Here is a 19,582-nt window from a genome sequence, read left to right on the forward strand (position 1 = left end):
TACAAATTGTATATTTCAAATGGAATCCATTTAGATTCTGTAGTTTCTTTTTCCTTATTACATAAAAAAGTGTGTCCTGAGGTTTTTGATACAGCTTTGCAATATCTTCTTCATTCTTCTTCTGATTATATTGTCGTATGAGACTAGTCAAAGTCTTGAATTGTCATTATTGTATATTTTTTTTGCTAATTTACCTGCCCTGAAGGCTGCATTGCAGTTACAGTAAGTTGGACTGGGCATTCAACCTCAGTACTTCTTTGATACTGTCCAAAATATTAACCGGCAGCTGGTCACATTCATAGTCCGGTTTTCTCATTATTTCATCAGATAATTCCTGTTCCAACAAAGGCGTAGTATAGTTTGTGTGACAAAACATATCAAATTGATAAATGAGATGCCTCACAGTTATTTATGGATATTAGGGGTGGACACTGATATGGATAAAATCTTCTGTCATGGTATGTGCCATTTTATATTACGATACTGATATATGGTATATTGTGGTCAGTTACTTCTGCATATTTCCGCACTGTTTAGTCTGTTTTAGGCTACCCCTAGTGTAAGAAGTACAGTACCTGATGTACTTCATCACATTGCTGCAAGATCCTATAAATCCAATGCTGCCATAAAACAGTCTTGCTCACTGATTTGCGACACTGCCTGCCATGGACTAATACAACCAGAGATATTAGAGGAATAGCTACCTAAATATAAACACTATGTCAAAAGCTCTAACAGCTGATAAATGTATAGTGTCTCATGGTATATAGCATCATATCACCCATCCCTGAAAGTACTTTGGCGTGAAATAGATTTTTTAGGTTTGATTATTTGAATGTTTGATTGTGTTGTTTCAGTGAAAGGAATATCTGTGACATGTGTTTCTGCTAAATTTTAGTGTTAATAGTAATAATAATAATAATTGCTAGCATGTTTAGCCAGATTTGATGAGCATAATGGCAAAACTGAGGAAAACAAAGGTTGGATTCAGCCATTTATAGAGATGTGACTCCCACTGCTGTCTTGATTCGAGTGCACAGTCAAGGAAAATAGTGATTGATGAGCCCATCTTCTTATTCCCCTCCTGAACATCAGCTAACAGAATACATTTAGAGCATGCATGATGCTCCACAGCCTGTGGATGCCAAGGCAAGCAACCTACTCCCTGTCAGTTCCACTTGATCTGTCACAGGGGACAGCACAATGCAGGCTCCACATGCTGAATCTTTAAGTTAAAGGTGTTGGTGGATACCTGGTCTCCAGAACCTGATGAAAAGCCAAGTTCCGGCTCACCGTTCATAGTTGTGTTAGCTTCATATGTTCAGCCAAGCCTGACCATCACTCTGCTGCTATAAGCAGTTTACAGCCACTAGTGTTCTCCATGCTGCAGTGTGCAGTATCCACCCACACAGCATTACACACAAGAAGACAAATTCTCAGGCACTAATCAACAAACCAGCTGACAGGTGAGCTCCCATCGCTTCCATCAGGAATAAGTCATACAGCACATCTTTCATTTGGGACCATAACAAACTGCCCTTCAATTATACCAGCCTTTAACAACGGGGAGAGAATGGGCTAGAAATAGCAATGGAAAGATGGGTAGGAGGTGGCTGTGTGAGTTGAGGCTCAGAGTCAAGGGATAGGAGTTTATTATTGGCTGCCAGACAGACTTGCTGACTGGATTGTGCTGACATTATTGGTATTTCACCTGTTCTCCCGAGGAGAGATGTTGGAGAAACTAATAACCTGACTCCACAAACCCTCTCCACACTCCCACACCTAATTTGTTACAGACAAAAATGGCTGAGGCCTAATTAAGAGTTTGTTATATTAATTACAAATCGATTAATCTAATTTTCACACATGCATTTTTGAAAGCTTAGTCCTCTGGCTGAAATATTCCATGTTTGAAAACGGCAGTGATTTTGTCGATGCAAGGCATCAATGATGTTGTGAATACTTTTTTTTGCCTGACATACATCATTCCTTACGCCAATGCATCACTCAGATTTTGCTTTGGACAGGCTTTAAAGGCAGGAAAAGTTCTTGAGCTAGTCTACTGGACCTGGCAGTAAATTGCAAATTCAAATGTGAGCCAATAATGCAGTCAATTTATCTTAAACATTTGTTATTCTGCTTTAGGGCATGGATGGAGATGCCTTTGAGAAAAAGTTCAACACACTGGAAGTGGATTTTATTCGCAGTCAGCAGCTGTTTTGTCGGGACGTCCTGAAACTGATTCCTGGACAGCGGGCAGTGATCAGCAACGGCAGGGTAAGTGGACTTCACCATCTTAATTATTTGCAGAATATTGACCTATATATTTCTGCATGAAAAATTTTTAATTTTAGATTTAAGAGACTACATTATGCTGTCATAAAGACAGAGCATTATTTAATTGTTTCTGCTGTTTTTGGTATAGTGGAGGAGGATCCTTGAAGCCACTGCACTTGTGTTCTCAGAGTGCTCCCTTAGTACTGTCAAATCAGCATGAATGTTTGTCAAAGGTCAGAGGTGCCACAAACTGTGCTGTGCGTGTGTGTCTGTGTGAATCTGTACGTGCTGACTTTATGTGTGTGTACAGAGCTGATGACTGATTTCTCAGCAGCAGTGATGCTGACAGCCATGGATGAAGAGGCCAGCCTCTGAGATGGCAGTAACAATTAATATCATTTTACGTTCCTCTGCTGCAGTGGCAAGACTCCCAAAATAGAAAGGGGGGAAAAACAGGCACTGTCACTGAATAGCATGACTTTAAGTGGATGAAAACACTGTGTTAAAATCACATTACATTTAACAGCCCCTTGGCAAGTAGTAAATAATACATGCTGAAATAAGAATTAGAACAGTTGTGTTCTGACAGCATTATTGTCTTTGTGTTAGATCATCGGTCCATTTGAAGAGCAGGAAGAATTCACTCTGGAGGATTTCCACTTGCTGGAGAAGATTACACTGAGCGGTTCTGCAGAGAAAGTCAAAGCCAAAGTTAAACCGATGGGGATGAAGCCAAAGCAGTATGTTTTTTATTTTTCTGTGTTGTTATGCGAAGGAAACTGCAACTTTCTTGAAATCTGCGTGAACATTTGAGCTGTCCCATTATTAGAGGGTAATGGCAGAAGTTATAATGTAAAATACCTGTTACCTTTCCACAGAAAAATTATAATAATAATTATATATTACAAAGAACAAAAAAATCAGTTTCTCAGTTTAAAAGTACAGTAGACTTCATTGATTAATGAAGCTATAGGATGTGAACTCTGTTTAAACATGTCTCCTATAACAATAGCATTAATAAAGGATTGACTGACCCCACTACACCTCTTTTACCTTAGTGCCAGTGACTTAGTCATGAAAGTTGATGCCCTTCTAACTGCAGCCCCCAAAGGAGAAGTCAGGAGAGATGTCAACTTAATCAAAGACAGCCACAGGTGGGCAACATTTTTTTTTCTTTACTGTTTACCGTCCTATTGGCTCTGCAGTCTCCCAGGGAAGTGTTTATTCTCCTTTTGTTATTATGGATCCAAAAATTGCTACACCATCATTTCAAGCAGTGCAGAAAGGCAAATATTTTGATTTCTAGTTCTGCTGAATAAGGGTTGTATAACCTTGTGTTGTTGAATCCGCTTTGGTGTGCTATTCTCCTCCCCAGTGTGCTCCATCTCTCCCCACGTGAAAACGAAGTGTTCTATGATGTTGTGGCCATTGTTGACCCCCTCACTAGGGAGGCACAGAAGATGTCCCCTCTACTGATTGTAAGCCGTATTCTTCTCTTGTATTTTTTTCCCTCTCTTCTCTTAACACTTCAAAATCACTGTCACTGAAAGGAAGGGTACAGAAACAGCTTGCCTAGGTGCAAGAGTTCTGACAAATGATTTCTGTTTTTTATCCTCACATGATGCTAGGGCTGCATGAGTATGGCCATAATAATAACCACAATTATTGAGATCACGATTATTCATTGATTTTAGGAACAAAGTCTTTTTTTATTGCACTTTCACATTAAAATAAACAGTTCTGCTGTCACTTCCATGTTGTGCTACATTCCTGTTAATCTACAAATCTTTCTATCAAAATAAGATCTTATTCACAGTGCTTCTCCTGGAAGCAAAAAATAAATAAAATTGTACCTAAAAGGGACTAGCTCCTTGCCTTCTGCTGCAGACATTTGATTATCGTTTTGCCCGTCTGCTCTCTGCTGTATATTACTCTTCTACTCTGGACCTCAGCCGCCACATTCTGCCACATTTTTCACAGCAGGCTGCCGCTGCAGCTCCCCAAACGTGAAGCCAAAACATCTCTCACCCCCTGGTGGATGGCTGTTAGGAAGCCCTTGATTTGATATGCAGCGTGTGTTTTAAGTCGGGTATGTTCATGATGCTGTGATCATGTGTCGTGGTTAGTTTGTTTTATGAACATTGTTAATGCTGAACAATAGCTTTCTTCCTTCAGGAGACACACTCAGAACTAGAGAATGCAGGGACTGGGTGGGGCAAGTCTTTTATTCTGTTGGCTTACAGTTCAAGAGCAATAAAATCTTTACATATGATAATGGAAGATTGGTTATTATTGAAACTGAAAGGTCACCTTTTATTCTAGGAGAGGCTGATTGACTATGTTTATGACCATAGCAACACCTCCAACTTTAAAAATCTGCAGGGCTGTTGACATTTTGAACAACATTTGTAAAGACTTACAGTAGGCCTGGTTAATGTATGGAGACTATTGAATCCCACTTGTAGGAATTACACTTTCTGTTCGTCTATACTAGGATAGATTATTTCTTGATCTCCCATTCTCTCCACTCATACACTACTTCATGTGACATTGGGTCCATTTTAGTATCCCATCATGCAGAGGCAACTCTTCATATGCTGCCCCTTGGCATTACAGGTAAATCACAAAGATGGCGATTTAGTTCCAGTTTTTACCTTTCTTAGGGAATTTGTAATTCAATATGCCTCCCATAAAAAGTAAGAGCAGGCAGCAGAGCTACTTGTCCTTGAGAGGGAGGTGAAGGGGGCCAAGAACAACTTTGGAGATAGAATGATGATAATCTGCTCAAACTTTCTCATCTTTAATATAAATACAACATTTTGAAGAGGGTGATAAGGCTGGGCATATGCTGGCCAATTATATTAAAGTTGTACTCCATAAGATTTGAGATGCCTTGTTTCTAGCGGCATCTGTGGTGGTAAGATGTAATTGCAGGCAAGCCTGTTTTTTTGAGAGCCTCCATCTTGTCACGTTCATGGTCACTGTAGGTGCGTTTCCACTATGGTCGACTACCCTGAATGAGGCGGGTCTATCTCGCCAAAAACGCCCCTAATTTGCATGTGAGCCGCTTAGGAGGCTGTTTGAGTAGGACTGTCGGAGAGCAGGGCCTCTTTTGTCCCCTGAGATTTACCCGATTGCTGATTAGATGTAGCTCTCAGTGGGATGTGACGTGTGGTAGAACAGATGCCACAACAACACTGTGAAGTAGAGTAGACACTTTTATCCAGTGGTGTAAAAGAACACAGCGCAAAAAAATGATCTGTGCACAGATAGAATTTCCGACCTATGGTTGCTGCATGCTCCGCACCTCTCTCTCTCTCTCTCTCTCTCTCTCTGCCTGCCTGTCTGTCTGTCTGTCTGTCTCTCTCTCTCTCTCTCTCTCTCTCTCTCTCTCTCTCTCTCTCTCTCTCTCTCCCCCCCATTTACACATAAGGTGGAGTGTTTTCTTTCATGTTACTTGTACATAAGTTGACGTGAGTGATACGGGCCACCTTAAATCAAACTACAACTATCCTGTATTTCTCACTTAGAGGAAGCGGCTGCTTTATTAATGATCAGCTGATCACCGGCGATCGAAACAATGGTAGAACAATGTATTATAAAAATAGTAAGGTCTACAAGAAGGACTCAGCAGAGAGGTCTCACAGCAATCAAGGAGAATTTATTGAATCAAGGTTTGATACACTCATCAAAGTTCCAAGAGTCACAATACCAAAATTCCAAGTCCTCTTAACAGAACTTCCCGTCTTATAATGAGGCTGACAACGTTTTCATGCCCCGTCGGGTTTTTCCAATACACACTCAGTACATTTGCAATCAGTGGTGTCCAGACGTCATCATGCCCAAATACAGTTCTATTGTTTTCTAAACAGAATGTGCTTATCAGGTTTATGTCCCCAGTACACGGTGACCTCGGCCTTTTATTCACTTTCTCAATCATGTTTTCTTCCACATATCCCTCCTGTGAGGGTTTTAACCCTCATTAAAGTATTATTGTTAGAAATCAATTCGCCATCCGCCGCTCATGCAGGTGAAAAACCTCCGGCCTTCATTTCGTCATCATGTAATCATTCTTGATCATCTCATCATTCTGTGGAGGAGAAAAGTCCTGCATAGTCCCCATGGCCTCTGTTTTGACATACATAGATAATGGGCGACTGCGCTGGGCGCGAGCAACGGCTGCATTGATTTCTTCACGTTAATCTTTTAGCATGTGATAAAAATGAACCAGTGATAAAACATTTGTAAATGAAATTATACAAAACTAAGTTATTAAACTGTAAAAATGAACCAATGATAAAACATTTGTAAATGAAATTATACAAAACTAAGTTATTAAACTGTAACACTGTAAATTATAACTGAAATCATGATATAGTGTTATTACCTTTAAAACTTTCGACTGAAATCATCAAATGTAGTGTAAGCCTGAGCAACTGTGTATTAGCGCTTGCCTGTGTTGTGCAGTTGTGTTAAATCGGAACATGAAATTAGAGTATATATGTGTCTATATCTGAAAATGAATCATAATCTTTAATTACCTGTAAAACTATCAACTGAGTTATAAATGTAGTGTAAGCCTGAGCAACTTTAGACTAGCGCTTGCCTGCGTTGTGCAGTTGTGTTGAATCATGTCTTGATTAGAATAAAAATTAATCTTAACCTTAACATTTATTAAATCATGTTTTGATTAGAATAAAAATGAATGAATGAAAACACTGAACAACGAATGAAAAATTAATCTTAATCTAACTGAGTATAATGAATGACTTTCCTGACTCTCAACTATGCAGATCATCCGCTGTGATCTGGTGATTATAACCATCTAATCTGTGTGTGTGTTTACACCCACTATACCATCTCCCTCCTGAAGTCACTATATGTGATTTACCTTGATTTGTCTTATTACCATAAAACCTGTAACTATTCTCTAGTGTGTGATTATGATGTAACCTTTATTCTACGACTTACATTCTAATATTGGATAGCATACACATATGAAATTCATGAACACTCTTGCACAGTCTTAAACAATAATGTAATAATATGTGGGTTAATATGTGGATGCATGTGTCGGCATCGCCCATCATCAGTCCTGGAGTCGCCGACTCCGCCAATACCAAGATTCAGTTGGGCAATATTTCAGTGTGAGAGGATGTCTCATGGCCCAGTCCTGATGAGCCATCTCTCTGTTAGTTTGTGTCCATTTCACCATCCTCCTTACTGCTCCAAAAGAGAAAAAGAAAGAATCAGAAACCATGTAGACATTCCATAGTTCATCTGCCCTGGGTTGTAGTTCAGTCAACCAACTCCAGTTGAGCCATTTGTAGTTTTGTATCTTCCACTGCCCGCTTATACAACATTCCCTGGATCCACCTTTTCAGTATGAGTATGATGCAACAGTGTAGGGATGCTACAATAATTAACACTATGAAAAGGATCGCAATAGCTTTTACACATAACGCTCCCCACTCTCCGGCTATTGCTTCTAGTCCTCTCCACTCACGTGCATCTCTGCCAGCATTTTTTGTCATTTCGGCCCGCAGCCCCTTCAATTTGTTCATAGCAATAGAAAAAGTTCCATTAGTGTTTCCTACCTCAACACCACCTTGATCCCTGAAGACTCAGCTCGCGAAGCACTCGTACTTAGCCTCTCGGCCTATGTTGTAATTTGTCGGGGGGGGGTGTCGTCTTCGACAGTCTGTGTCTTAAAATCGGCACATTTTATGTCGTATTTATTGTCTCCGAACCTTAAATATGAATGTATTGTCTGAGAACCATATAGTAATCTACATCCAAGACCACACACAGGTTGGCGAAAGAACATCGGTGCATGTTTATTCTTATTAAACTTTCCTTTTATACAGACTTGTTTCTGATACTCTGCACACTCTCTAGAGTTATACGTTCTGGGATTACGTAGGTCTCGCTCCGGGACTTTTATAACACACTAAACAGTTGTTTGTCGTTAAGTCTTTGGCTGTAGCCCACACACTCTTGTACCATTAGTTCTGTGCGGCTCGGGCCTCCAGCTCATCTTTAATCTCTATATATTCTTTTGGCCGTACCCACTTGGGTTTAAATGTTCTCGGCCCTGCCACAGGAAATGCTCTCAGACCGGCCGTGGGGCTGTCTCCATTACACGTTACGTCCACCAATACCTCCAGCCCACCTTGAGGATCATTACACTCTACTTTAATTTTAGTTGCATTGTCTGTACTATACATTCTCTGTACTACTACTTTTGTGGTTTTGATTAGCCCTGTGGTCACTTGTTTTGGTTCTACTGTGGTGGTTCTCTGGGTTGTTGACTGCTTTTATGTGTGGTCGTGGTTCTGGCTAGTGTTTTAGTACTCTTAGTTGTAGTAGTCGTCTTAGCTGGTGTTGTAGTACACTTAGTTGTAGTAGTTGTCTTAGCTGGTGTTGTAATACTTTTAGTTGTAGTAATAATTGTACTCACAGGTGTAGTCACTTCTTCTTCAGGTGCGGCGATCACATCCCTCGCCAGCCCTTCACACAGCACGTCCATCTTTGGCTTTGCATACTTTGCACTCCATCGTACTTTCACGCTCATCTGACCACCTATTTCTGCAGCGCCAACACTATTCAGTTCATAGGTTTTACCAATATTAATTGCTGCATTATCTACTTCCATGATCCATCCGCACAACGCCTCTCGCACTACCGGCACCCATTTTACTGCCCCATAGTCCCACACTGACGCTCCTAACTTATCTGACATCCACTCACATATAACTTGCCTACTTTCATCTTTGAGGATTTCTGAAATCGTCGCCTCTCTTCTTTCTACCAAACCTTAATTTCCCTCCTGTTACCACCTCTGTCCTAAATAGTTTGTTCTCTTCTAACTTCTCTGGTACCTCTGCGTCGGTCACCCTTTCTAAACTTATGTCTCCCCATATAGCACTCATTTGGGTTTGTTCAGTTATTTTTATATAGGCTTTGTGGTCATAATTTGGGTCCCATTGTGACTGGCCTTGTAAATTGTCTTTTCTTTCGCAATTTTCTGCTTTCCTGTGTTAGACGCTCAAATGGGTTTGTAAATTTTTTTCTATCTGACAATGCTGGCAGGTGGCACAGTGTTGAGTTTTGCATCATACTCATCTGTTTTAGACTGGTGGATCCCTCTCCTAGGCTGGATCACCTTTTCTTCTTCTACAACTCCTTCTCTCTGTGGAATCTCGCTTATCGGTACCTGGCTTGGCACGGTTCTGCTCTCCACAGTCATCCTACTCTGAACACACAGGAATGTCAGAGTCAGTTTTACCACATTTCTCATCTCCTACTTCTGCCGTTGGGTTCCCTTCATCCTTGACTCGCGTTTTTGTGAAGTGGTTCAGATGATACCACGTGGTGCTCCCTTCGACCTGGACCTCTGTCGGTGTGGCCCTGACCACCTGCTACGGTCCTTCCCAACGCGGTTGATGCCACTTCCTCAGGAACACCTTGATCCACACCAAGTCTCCTGGTCTCACTGGCCACTCCCACTTCTGCTCCAGGCTCTCCGCTCGTGCTCTTTCCTGTGTGTAAATAGTTCTATGGATCATAGTTAGATATTTCATATATGCTTTCAGCTCATTTTGCAATTGTTCAAGCGGTTATCCTTTTAAAAGGACCTCTTAGCTGCAGTGCTGGCATAGGTCGACCTGTAAGCATTTCATGCGGTGTTAAATGCGTTATTCTATGCGTTTGCCACTAGCACTAATGAGCTATCGCATGCAAAGCATCTACCCAGTTCAGCTTAGTGGCGGCACAAATTTTATTTAGCTTAGCCTTCAGGGTTCCATTTACTCGCTCAACCATTCCTTGGCTTTGCAGATGATACACTGCTCCTAAACGTTGTTTGATTCTCAACTGTTGTAGGATACCTTTTGCAACTTTCTGTACGAACGCAAATCGCGGGATTACTTCTCTTATCAGAAACTTGACAACCGTCTGAGCGCTCAAGTCTTTAGATGGTGTAGCTTCAACCCATCTGCTGAATATGTCAATTACCACAAGCATGTATATTTTGCCTTGAACTGATTTTATCATATCGACATAGTCCATAACTAGATGTTTAAATGGACTTTCTGGTATTGGAATATGTGCGACAGGTGTTTTCACACCTTTCTTTACATTATTTTGAGCACATACTTCACATTGGTTTAACACCTCATTCACCATTGCTTGCATATAAGGCGACCAGTAGCCTTGTTGTTGAATTTTCTTCATCACTTCTCCCCTTGCACAGTGATCTAGACTGTGCACTTCAGAAATCAACATGGACAACAACGTTACTGGGGCCACCAGCAAACCGTCTTGTGACCTCCATAACCCTTGTTCACTCATTGTTGCACCTGGCCTTCTCCAAATGTCTCATTCATCCTCAGCCGCTTCTTTTGTATCAAAAGTTGTACTTTTAAATATTTGGGTGTTTTCAACTGAATTTTGCATATTTTATGATGAACACAAAATTGTCATGTTTATTTTACACAATGCATCTCTTTCAATCAAATTGCCAAGTGTTTATTTCGCAACCAGAATTGGGATTTTAATTTCTTCGTTTTCTGTGGTTATTTTCACTAGAGCCGTCATTTCAATTAGTTCTTAGTTAATAGTTATTCTTCGTTTTCTGTGGTTATTTTCACTGGAGCCATCATTTCAATTAGTTCTTAGTTATTAGTTATTCTTAGTTTCCTGTGGTTATTTTCACTGGAGCCATCATTTCAATTAGTTCTTAGTTATTAGTTATTCTTAGTTTCCTGTGGTTATTTTCACTGGAGCAGTCATTTGAATTAGCTGCTTTTGTCCCGAGAATCCAGTCTCAACAAATCTTTCTGACATGGGGAGGTGTGTGGCAAACTTTGGACCCACACATGTGTGAGTGGCTCCAGTGTCCACTAGCATTGGTACTTGTCTACCTTCAATTCGAACCTGCAGCATAGGTTCTTCATCAGCCTCCACCGTTATCACTGGAAACTGACCCTCCCCTTCTGGATGCTCTTGGCAACCCTAGTATCCAAAATTAGGTCTTCCCCAGGGGCCTGCCGAGCGTCTAGCTCCACGTTGCATTGTCCTGCCTCTGCCCCCTCTAAATGCATTGTTCTTTGGACATCGGTCTGCAAAATGTCCTGGCATGCCGCACTCCCAGCATTCACCACTGGTTCGCCGTGGTCCTTGTCCTCTGTAGGGACCTCCCCTTGATCGATATGCGTTTCCATATCCACCCCATGCACCTCGAGATTGTTGGTATCCATTGGCAGCTTCTGGTGGTTGTTGCGCTGGTGTTAACGCTTGTGCTGGTGGTTGTGGGATCTGATTTTCTTGTATCTCCTGTACCACCATCACTTGTGACTTTTTGTTCTTTCCTTGCAGCTCGTTGAGTTGTAACTGTGTCAGTTTCCGCTGCAAGTTTCTTTCAGCTTCCCATTCTCTTTTTATGTCTTTACGATGTTTTTCTATCGCGTGTACCACATTGTCCCGAAACTGTTGGTGTGACATTGATGTCAGCCCTACCACCTCTTCCAGCTTGCTCTGGACTGGGGCTGGCATGGCCTCCACAATGGCGTTCCTGAAAAATGTCCTCAGCACTGGGCTGTTCTCAATCTCCTCCTCAGTTTCCTGCCTCCACATTTTCATCTGCCTTGTGATGTACATGGCTGGGTTCTCAGTCTCTGAGAGCAACTCCCCCTTAAGAGCCTTTGGATCAACTCTCGTGGGGTATTCACTTCGCAGCTCCGTCCACAGTGTGGTGCGATATGCGTTGAACTCGGTTCCATCTGCTCTTGGTTCTAACATCCACCCATTTTGGCTGTGTTTGAAAAGGTTCTCCATTGCTGCCGCCCCAAAACATCTTGCCCATATCGCTTTTATGTCCCCGAGGGCCAGCATTTTTCCCACAGTTTCTTCTTCAAATGCTCTTATCCATTTGCTGGCTCCTTCGTGAATGTCAGGGAGTCTTGAGACAAGACCTGCAAGGTCGACTGTTTGCCACGACACATAAGGCCCCTGAGTGCCCTTTATTAAAATTGGATACTGGCCTGCCTCATATCTGTCTGGTTTACGTATGTTTGGCCTGTATCTAAGGTCAAATTCTCTCGTCTGTGGTCTGTCGATTTTTGGTGGCTGGGGAACCTCTGGCCAAAACTTTGGCACCAGGCCTGATTGGCAATTAGCTCCTGTCGGAGTTTTGTCCGTGTCGTCGCTCATACCTTGTTTCTGTGTTGTCATACTGTCGGGGGCCCTGGCCTGCGAGTCCTGAGCTCTACATATCTCCTCCATCTCCCCTGGCTCCAGTTGTGCATAAGGTGGAGGGGCCTGTGGTGAGGCATCCCTCACAGTGGCCAGTGATGAGGAAGGTGTCGGGGAGTGTGTCGCCACTGTTGTTGGTGTTTGTTCCTTTAGCAGGTCAAAGTCTCCAGTAAATTTGACCGTGCCAGCTAGGCTGGGGTAAATTCCTGCAGCCTGCTGTTTGTACGCCTCTTTTTTCATTTGACTGTGATTTATCATGTTCTCTCTGAATTTTTCTCTGTATCTTTCACCTTCTGTTTTGAACAAGCTCAAAACCTTTAATTCAAGCTCTCTTTTCCCTCTCCTTTTTTTACTCCCATCTTTTGGTTTGTAGTTTTTTATTTGTCCCTCCATGTCCTCGCAGGCTCCCACATCAAATGTGCCCTCCTTCGGCCACGGTGCAGGCATTTTTTCCGTGCGCTTTGCCCATTTCTTTGAAAATCTTGGGATATCCTTAATGTATCCTGGGTATTTGGCCCCCATTATCTCAATTGGTCGTGCAATCATTGTTGTGTTGCTGTGCTATTATGGTGATGCTAATATTTGATAGCACTTTTGCAGAATGCTATTTCTATGTTTTACTGGTGGTGAGTTTAGGCCTAGCTTTCCTTGGTTATGCTCGTTTTTAGTGATATTTTAAATCAATTGAACAGTTAATTCTTAATTAATTACTTTAATGCTAGCTAGTTTAGCCTTAGCTATATTGGTTATGCTAAGCTAGTCTATGGCAATACCCACAGTCTAATATCATATGCTAGTTTTTTTTCTAAACTCAATGCTAATTAGCTTAACCTTAGCTATGCTAGTTATGCTAAGCTCGTCTATGGTTACACCCAAAGTCTAATTTAATGTGCTAGTTTTTTAGCTCAATGCTAATTAGCTTAGCCTTGGCTATGCTAGTTATGCTAAGCTAGTCTATGGTTATACCAAAGTCTAATTTAATATGCTAGTTTTTCAGCTCAATGCTAATTAGCTTAGCCTTAGCTATGCTAGTTATGCTAAGCTAATCTATGGCTATACCCAAAGTCTAATTTAATATGCTGGGTTTTTAGCTCAATGCTAATTAGCTTAGCCTTAGCTATGCTAGTTATGCTAAGCTAGGCTATGGTAATAGCTGTAATCAATTTTAAATGCTAAGACTTAGATTAGCCTTTCGGGTAGCTATGCTATTTGGGCCTATAGTTAACTGCTATGTCCTCTCAGTTGGTGCCATCTGTTACACCCCCCAGTCTGGCGGTCTGCCAAACCACTCCTGGCAAAAATGACGTGTACCAAGAATTTAAACTGCACAAACGTTTGATTCAAAATGCCGATCAGGTTTTCAAATGGCCGCCCTCCAAGCCACACCTAACTCCTAAATTTCAACTGCGCCCCAACTTCAAAATGGCGATTGATAGCACAACCACACCTCTTTCCAATTTTCTTCTGCGCCACTGTTCCAAAATGGCGATTGGCCTTTATAGCCCCACCCAACTTCTAAAATACAACTGCGCCACAACTTAAAAATGACAACGCTCGCAAAACCTAATTTATTTAATTCATAGTATGTATTTACACAATTCTATTTAGCTATTTTTCCTCTGATCACAGCTGAGCCAAATTAACTTTTCTACTTGGAACCATGAAAGCCAGCTGCTCAACATGCAGATAGCAGTTTGTCAAAGCACATGCAGTATCTCAATACTCCAGGCTCAGTCAAAACAGATTTCAGACACACACTGGTGCTTTACATATCATACATGCAGTGTTTATATGAGTTTATATATTTCTATGGGAGTTTTCATAAGCAATGTGTTCCTTACTGACTGAATTACTTTATTTGTGAGCCTTTCAATAGATCGTTTGAGACACTTTTTCCTGTTTGCTGTGTGTGTGTTCATATCTTTATATTACAGTGCTCAAACAGATGATTTAGTCGACTCTGTAGTACCACGCCGATCAGCCCGTGGCGGTAGACAGACTCTAAAGCGCACGCCCCTCCATATTATATTTCCAAACTCTTTGAAAATATCCTCTTAAGCCAATACCAAAAATTCAGTCCGTTTTTTTTATTGAAACACTCATCCACTCCCCCTTTCACAATCACAATGACCGGTCATCCACACACGCACGATTTGACACTTTTTCTGGCCGCTATTCTTTTCCCTTTTTCCTTCTTTTTTATTTTTTTATCACAGCTGCTGACACAGTCCAATGTTTCAAATTCATGTTATATCATAGCAAATTCTAAAGAATTACAGCGGCTTTCCTGCAGGAACACACAAGACAGCTAGAAACCTCCCAGCTGACTCAGCCTGTTCAACTTGGAATGCACTTCCAAAACGCCACCCTGAGTCGAGGCTGAGCCTCAACAGGCATGCAACTGTGCGAGATAGGATAAAAGTTCCTACCTTTTTGGCGCCTTATGCACAGCCCCTGCAATGGTGAGCTCAGCCGTCGTCCCACGGGCAGGTCCAAAACAATTGAATGTCCGGGGTCACCAATTTATGGTAGAACAATGTATTGTAAAAATAGAAAGGTCTACAAGAAGGAGTCAGCAGAGAGGTCTCAAAGCAATCAAGGAGAATGTATTGAATCAAGTTTTGATACACTCATCACAGAGTTCCAAGATTCACAATACCAAAATTCCAAGTCCTCTTAACAGAACTTCCCGTCTTATAACGAGGCTGACAACGTTTTCACGCCCCGTCGGGTTTTTCCAATACACACTCAGTACATTTACAATCAGTGGCGTCTTCTTGGTGTCCAGACGTCATCATGCCCAAATACAGTTCTATTGTTTTCTAAACAGAATGTGCTTATCAGGTTTATGTCCCCAGTACACGGTGACCTCGGCCTGTTATTCACTTTCTCAATCATGTTTTCTTCCACAAAACCCATTCAGAGTGACACGTCACCTCCAGAGTCTCGTAAATCCCTCTGGGGCCTTTTTTTGTAAAGGAAACACGGCGAGTGAAAGGCCATTTGAGAGGGCGTGCCCTGTAACTTTTCGGGAGGCCACTCTATAGGGCTAGTGGAAACACGCCTTATGTGTGTTGACAATTGTATATATATATTTTTTTTGCTCTTCTGTAGACTTTATTGAGACACATTCACCTCTCTACTTCCAGTATGTCCCCTATATGTTACCCTCTTAAAGCCATACACACACATGTTCCTATTATACTTCTACCATTACTGCAGGTCTGACTCAGAAGTTGGAATTTCCAATTTCCAAATACAAGTGAACGCAGCATAACCGTTGGTGACTATCTGGGCCGAAAGACCAACCGCTGTCAGCAGCGGAACTAACATGGGTTTATTTACATCTAGCCTGCAAATGTCGCCACAGACACAGATATTGGAATACTTTGCAAAAAAGGCCAGTTGAAGTGCTTCCATTAGTGGGTCATATGATCATTCACCATTGTTTTAACTCACTCTTTGATAGATATTAACTTAAAAGACAATCAAATAGATGGAAATCTTAGTATAACTTAGAGGGGCAAGAAGCTCACAGTGCGATCCCTGGAGTACGAGTACTGTTGGCATAAAAAATACTTTTCAAGAGTTCTATGAGAATCTCTATAAATCTGAAACAGAGGCAGGGAAGACAGAGGTTGAGACATTTCTCATTGACCTAGACCTCCCACATCACATAAAGTGTTGCTTTATTCTAATTACATCTTAACATTTGTTAGCAGCCCAGAGACTTCAATACCTGTGTTGCTGTCCACAGTAGACTCCTTTTCTAGGTTCTTGAGATACAAAGTAAATTGCCATAAATGTGTAGCTCTTCCTTTAACAGCATTATGTCTCATGTATTTATTCCAACCAGTTTTAGATGGTCGGGCCAGGGGATGGGGTATCTCGGGGTCCTATTTCAACCCGACCTTTCAGATATTGTAAAGGTAAACACAGAACCCTTACTTGAGAAATTGAAATTAGACATTGACAGATGGGCACACTTTCATATTTCTCTGTGGGCTAAGGCTAATGTATTAAAGATGAATGTAGTCCCTAAGTTTAACTACATATTGCAAGCACTGCCAGTGACAGTATGTCCACAGTATTTAAACAGCTGTGTAGCCTTTTTCTTTGAAATGGTTATCAAGCTAGGAGGAAAAAATTACAAAAGAGTGGATCAGGGAGGCTTAGGAATACCTAACCTAGTTCTTTACTGTGTATTTTTGACACCTGGCACAGTGGTCTCCCTCCAGAGTGGGCACCCCCTTGGTTCAGGGCAGAAGCACACTGTCGCTCTGTCTCTCTGACCCCAAGTGCTCAGTCTCATTCAGTGCTGTCATGCCTTAAGGGGGTCTGGAAGAAGACTGCAAACATTCTTAATTTTGACCCCTTCCTGAACATGACCTCTACAATCACTCCTTAAGTATTGGTAAATCCTCCTTTTATTGGAAGGAATAGGTGCGAAATGGTATTGGTGATTGGTGACCTTTACAAAGAGCAGGACCTTAAATCCTTCCATGAATTACAAGTTGCTGCAAGCAACTTTTAAAACCCCCTTGGCCCCCCAAAATGCAGGGACTACCTCTTTTCTTATGTTCAAACTTCGGTAGGGGCCATGAAGCATCGTAAAGGACTAACAGTTCCTTGAAAACTATGTGGCAAACAGATCTCGTTATTTCATTTACAGAAAAAGAATGGGCCAACATCCTACATAATATAAAGTGCATGTCACATAATGTTCTTACTAGGTTAATTCAAAGATTATTCAGAATGTATTAGGTGCTCTCTAGACTGTGTAGGATCAATCTTAAAAGTGGTCCCAAGTGTTGGAAGTGCCCGGACAACGACACATTACCTCATGGTACTGCCTCAAGGTACGGGACTTTTGGTCATCAGTTCATGACTGTATCCAGAAAAGTGTTGGACAGGAAGTTTTGCATTCACCTTTTCCTTTTGGGAGATCCATCCACCCTGGATGACACAATTTCCTCCAAACTGGGGGTTTGAATAGCTCCAGTCCGCTATTGTCCTGTGTATAGGACTGCTTGTTCAACAATTGAAGTCAGCTAACGCACCATCAGTCACGCACTGGCACACTCTGCTTGCTAGGGCCGCAGCGTATGAACAACTATCCTTCTCTTGACTGGGGAGAATAGAACGGTATTTTTTGAAATGGGGAAAATTTCTTTACTACTTTAATGGCCCTCAAAGACGAGCCCCAGGCTTAGCTCCCTTCCATGTAAACACACACACACAAACACACACACATACAGTAAATATTTGTTTGGTCACCTGCTCCCAATAATGATGCACCCTTTTTTTATTATAATGTTATTTTTAAAGTTTAAAGTTTAGTGGTATTGTAATTGTTTGTGTATATTGTCCTTTACTCTCATTCTTTTGGGTCTGTTTATGTTTGTATGTCTATTTAGAATAAAATACTGTAATACCTTTATATGGATTTATTGACTTAGTAAAATTGATAGCAAAAGTCCAAATCCTTAGTAAGTTAAAACAAGTATGCTTGTTATTAAGGTTAGAAACAGTTTCGTTTGTGGGCTTATTTTCACTGAATCTTATAAGCTTTCTGCTGCATCTTGCAGGAGGCTCGCTGTGGGGAAGAATGTGACTTGTGTGAATATGAAAATGTGATTCACTGTGCCTTTACAGACAGCCACCTTGAGTAACTGTAGTTTGCAGTGTACACTTCTCAATAGTGTCCTGCATTATGCAACAGAAATTATGAGGCCAGCAAAACAGCATCACAGCTTAATCTAAAGTGGACATATTATGCTCATTTCAGGTTCATACTTCTCCTAGAACATACATTATTTTCACACTTTATTGTTTCAATGTTAATGTATTCTTCTTATACTGTCTGTATGACTATACTACTTGACCATTTTTAGCGGCTGTCTCTTTGAGCCACCCCCCCCCCCCCTCCTGAATAAATTCAGTCTGCTGTGATTGGTCAGCGTTTCCGGGTCTTCCTCATCTCTTTTCTCGGTTCTAAATGCGGGCCTTGTGTATTTCTCTGGGGATTGAGCGATTTAATACTTTCACAGTACTCATTCACCTCGACCTGCTTTCATAATCAAAAAAGAAATGGAAATCTCACTTCTTAAAATATAGGAAATGAGCTAAATTTGGTCATAACCACCGTATATTAGGAGCAATGGGCAGTGAAACTATAAGCTGCCTTCGGTCCTTTTGTTCTTTGAAAGGCTCATGTGTCTTGTACCTCTCTGCTGGGCTGGGCTTTACTTTGCTGCTGTTTTCTGTAACTGTGTCTCCTTTTCTGTGACTTCTGCAGGTGCTCAGTCAGGTGGTCAATGCGAAACTGCAGGTGTTTATGAATTGCAGGGCCAAGTTGTCCGAGATGCCCCTCAAGAGGTAAGCTCCAGCTCCAACAGTAATTAAATTTTCCTGTATGGCTTGTTTGTGTGTCCTCTGACCGCTGCAGACTTAGCATCTTTGCCTCTCTCCTTCCCTTTGTAAGATTATACTGCACAGATGCAATCTGCTTAATAACACCACCTTATTGCTTTGTGCCTCCCTGTGCATCGCTGAGCAAATTGCTTACAGCTTGCATTGTTGCGATTCAAGACCTGCAGTTAAAACAACAAAATGATAAAAAAGAAACAAACACAAATGAATGGTTTAAATTGTCCATTAACATTCACACCAGTGATTGAGTAGTTATTATCTAATTCATTTTGGGGGGTTTTCCTTTTTAATTTGTTCCAAAAATGGGTCAGGTCATTTTTAGTGGTAGTGCTCTGAAGTATCTCAAATTTTGTGTTTTTCAATACCAAAGGGAAGAACATTTACAAAAAGTTTACCCTCACGTTGGGGTAACAATTTACTGTATGACCTTTATTGACTTCTGTCAGAGACAAGCTGGAATTTAATTGATGGAAATGACTCTTCCCCTACAAATTACTCACAAGACTTCCTCTTTGGGGAATTGATGATCACAAAAAAAGGAATTTAAATAAAAACGGCACAGTGCTCCTTTATTCTATTTTGGATATTTCGGCATAGATATCTTGATAATGAATGGATG

General features: G+C 41.3%; 1 protein-coding gene across 1 annotated transcript in view; it reads left to right on the plus strand.

The window, feature by feature from the left end:
* Positions 1 to 19,582, plus strand: part of uggt2 (UDP-glucose glycoprotein glucosyltransferase 2) — a 50,731-nt gene that overhangs the window by 14,538 nt on the left and 16,611 nt on the right. Inside the window, exons 23-27 of the mRNA XM_083921372.1 lie at positions 2,146 to 2,277; positions 2,887 to 3,017; positions 3,336 to 3,431; positions 3,653 to 3,755; positions 18,830 to 18,909. Coding sequence (XP_083777498.1) covers positions 2,146 to 2,277; positions 2,887 to 3,017; positions 3,336 to 3,431; positions 3,653 to 3,755; positions 18,830 to 18,909 — 542 coding nt within the window. The remainder of the gene's footprint in view (positions 1 to 2,145; positions 2,278 to 2,886; positions 3,018 to 3,335; positions 3,432 to 3,652; positions 3,756 to 18,829; positions 18,910 to 19,582) is intronic.

Source organism: Echiichthys vipera (genome assembly GCF_963691815.1).
Source record: "Echiichthys vipera genome assembly, chromosome: 10".
Lineage (NCBI taxonomy): Eukaryota > Metazoa > Chordata > Actinopteri > Perciformes > Trachinidae > Echiichthys > Echiichthys vipera.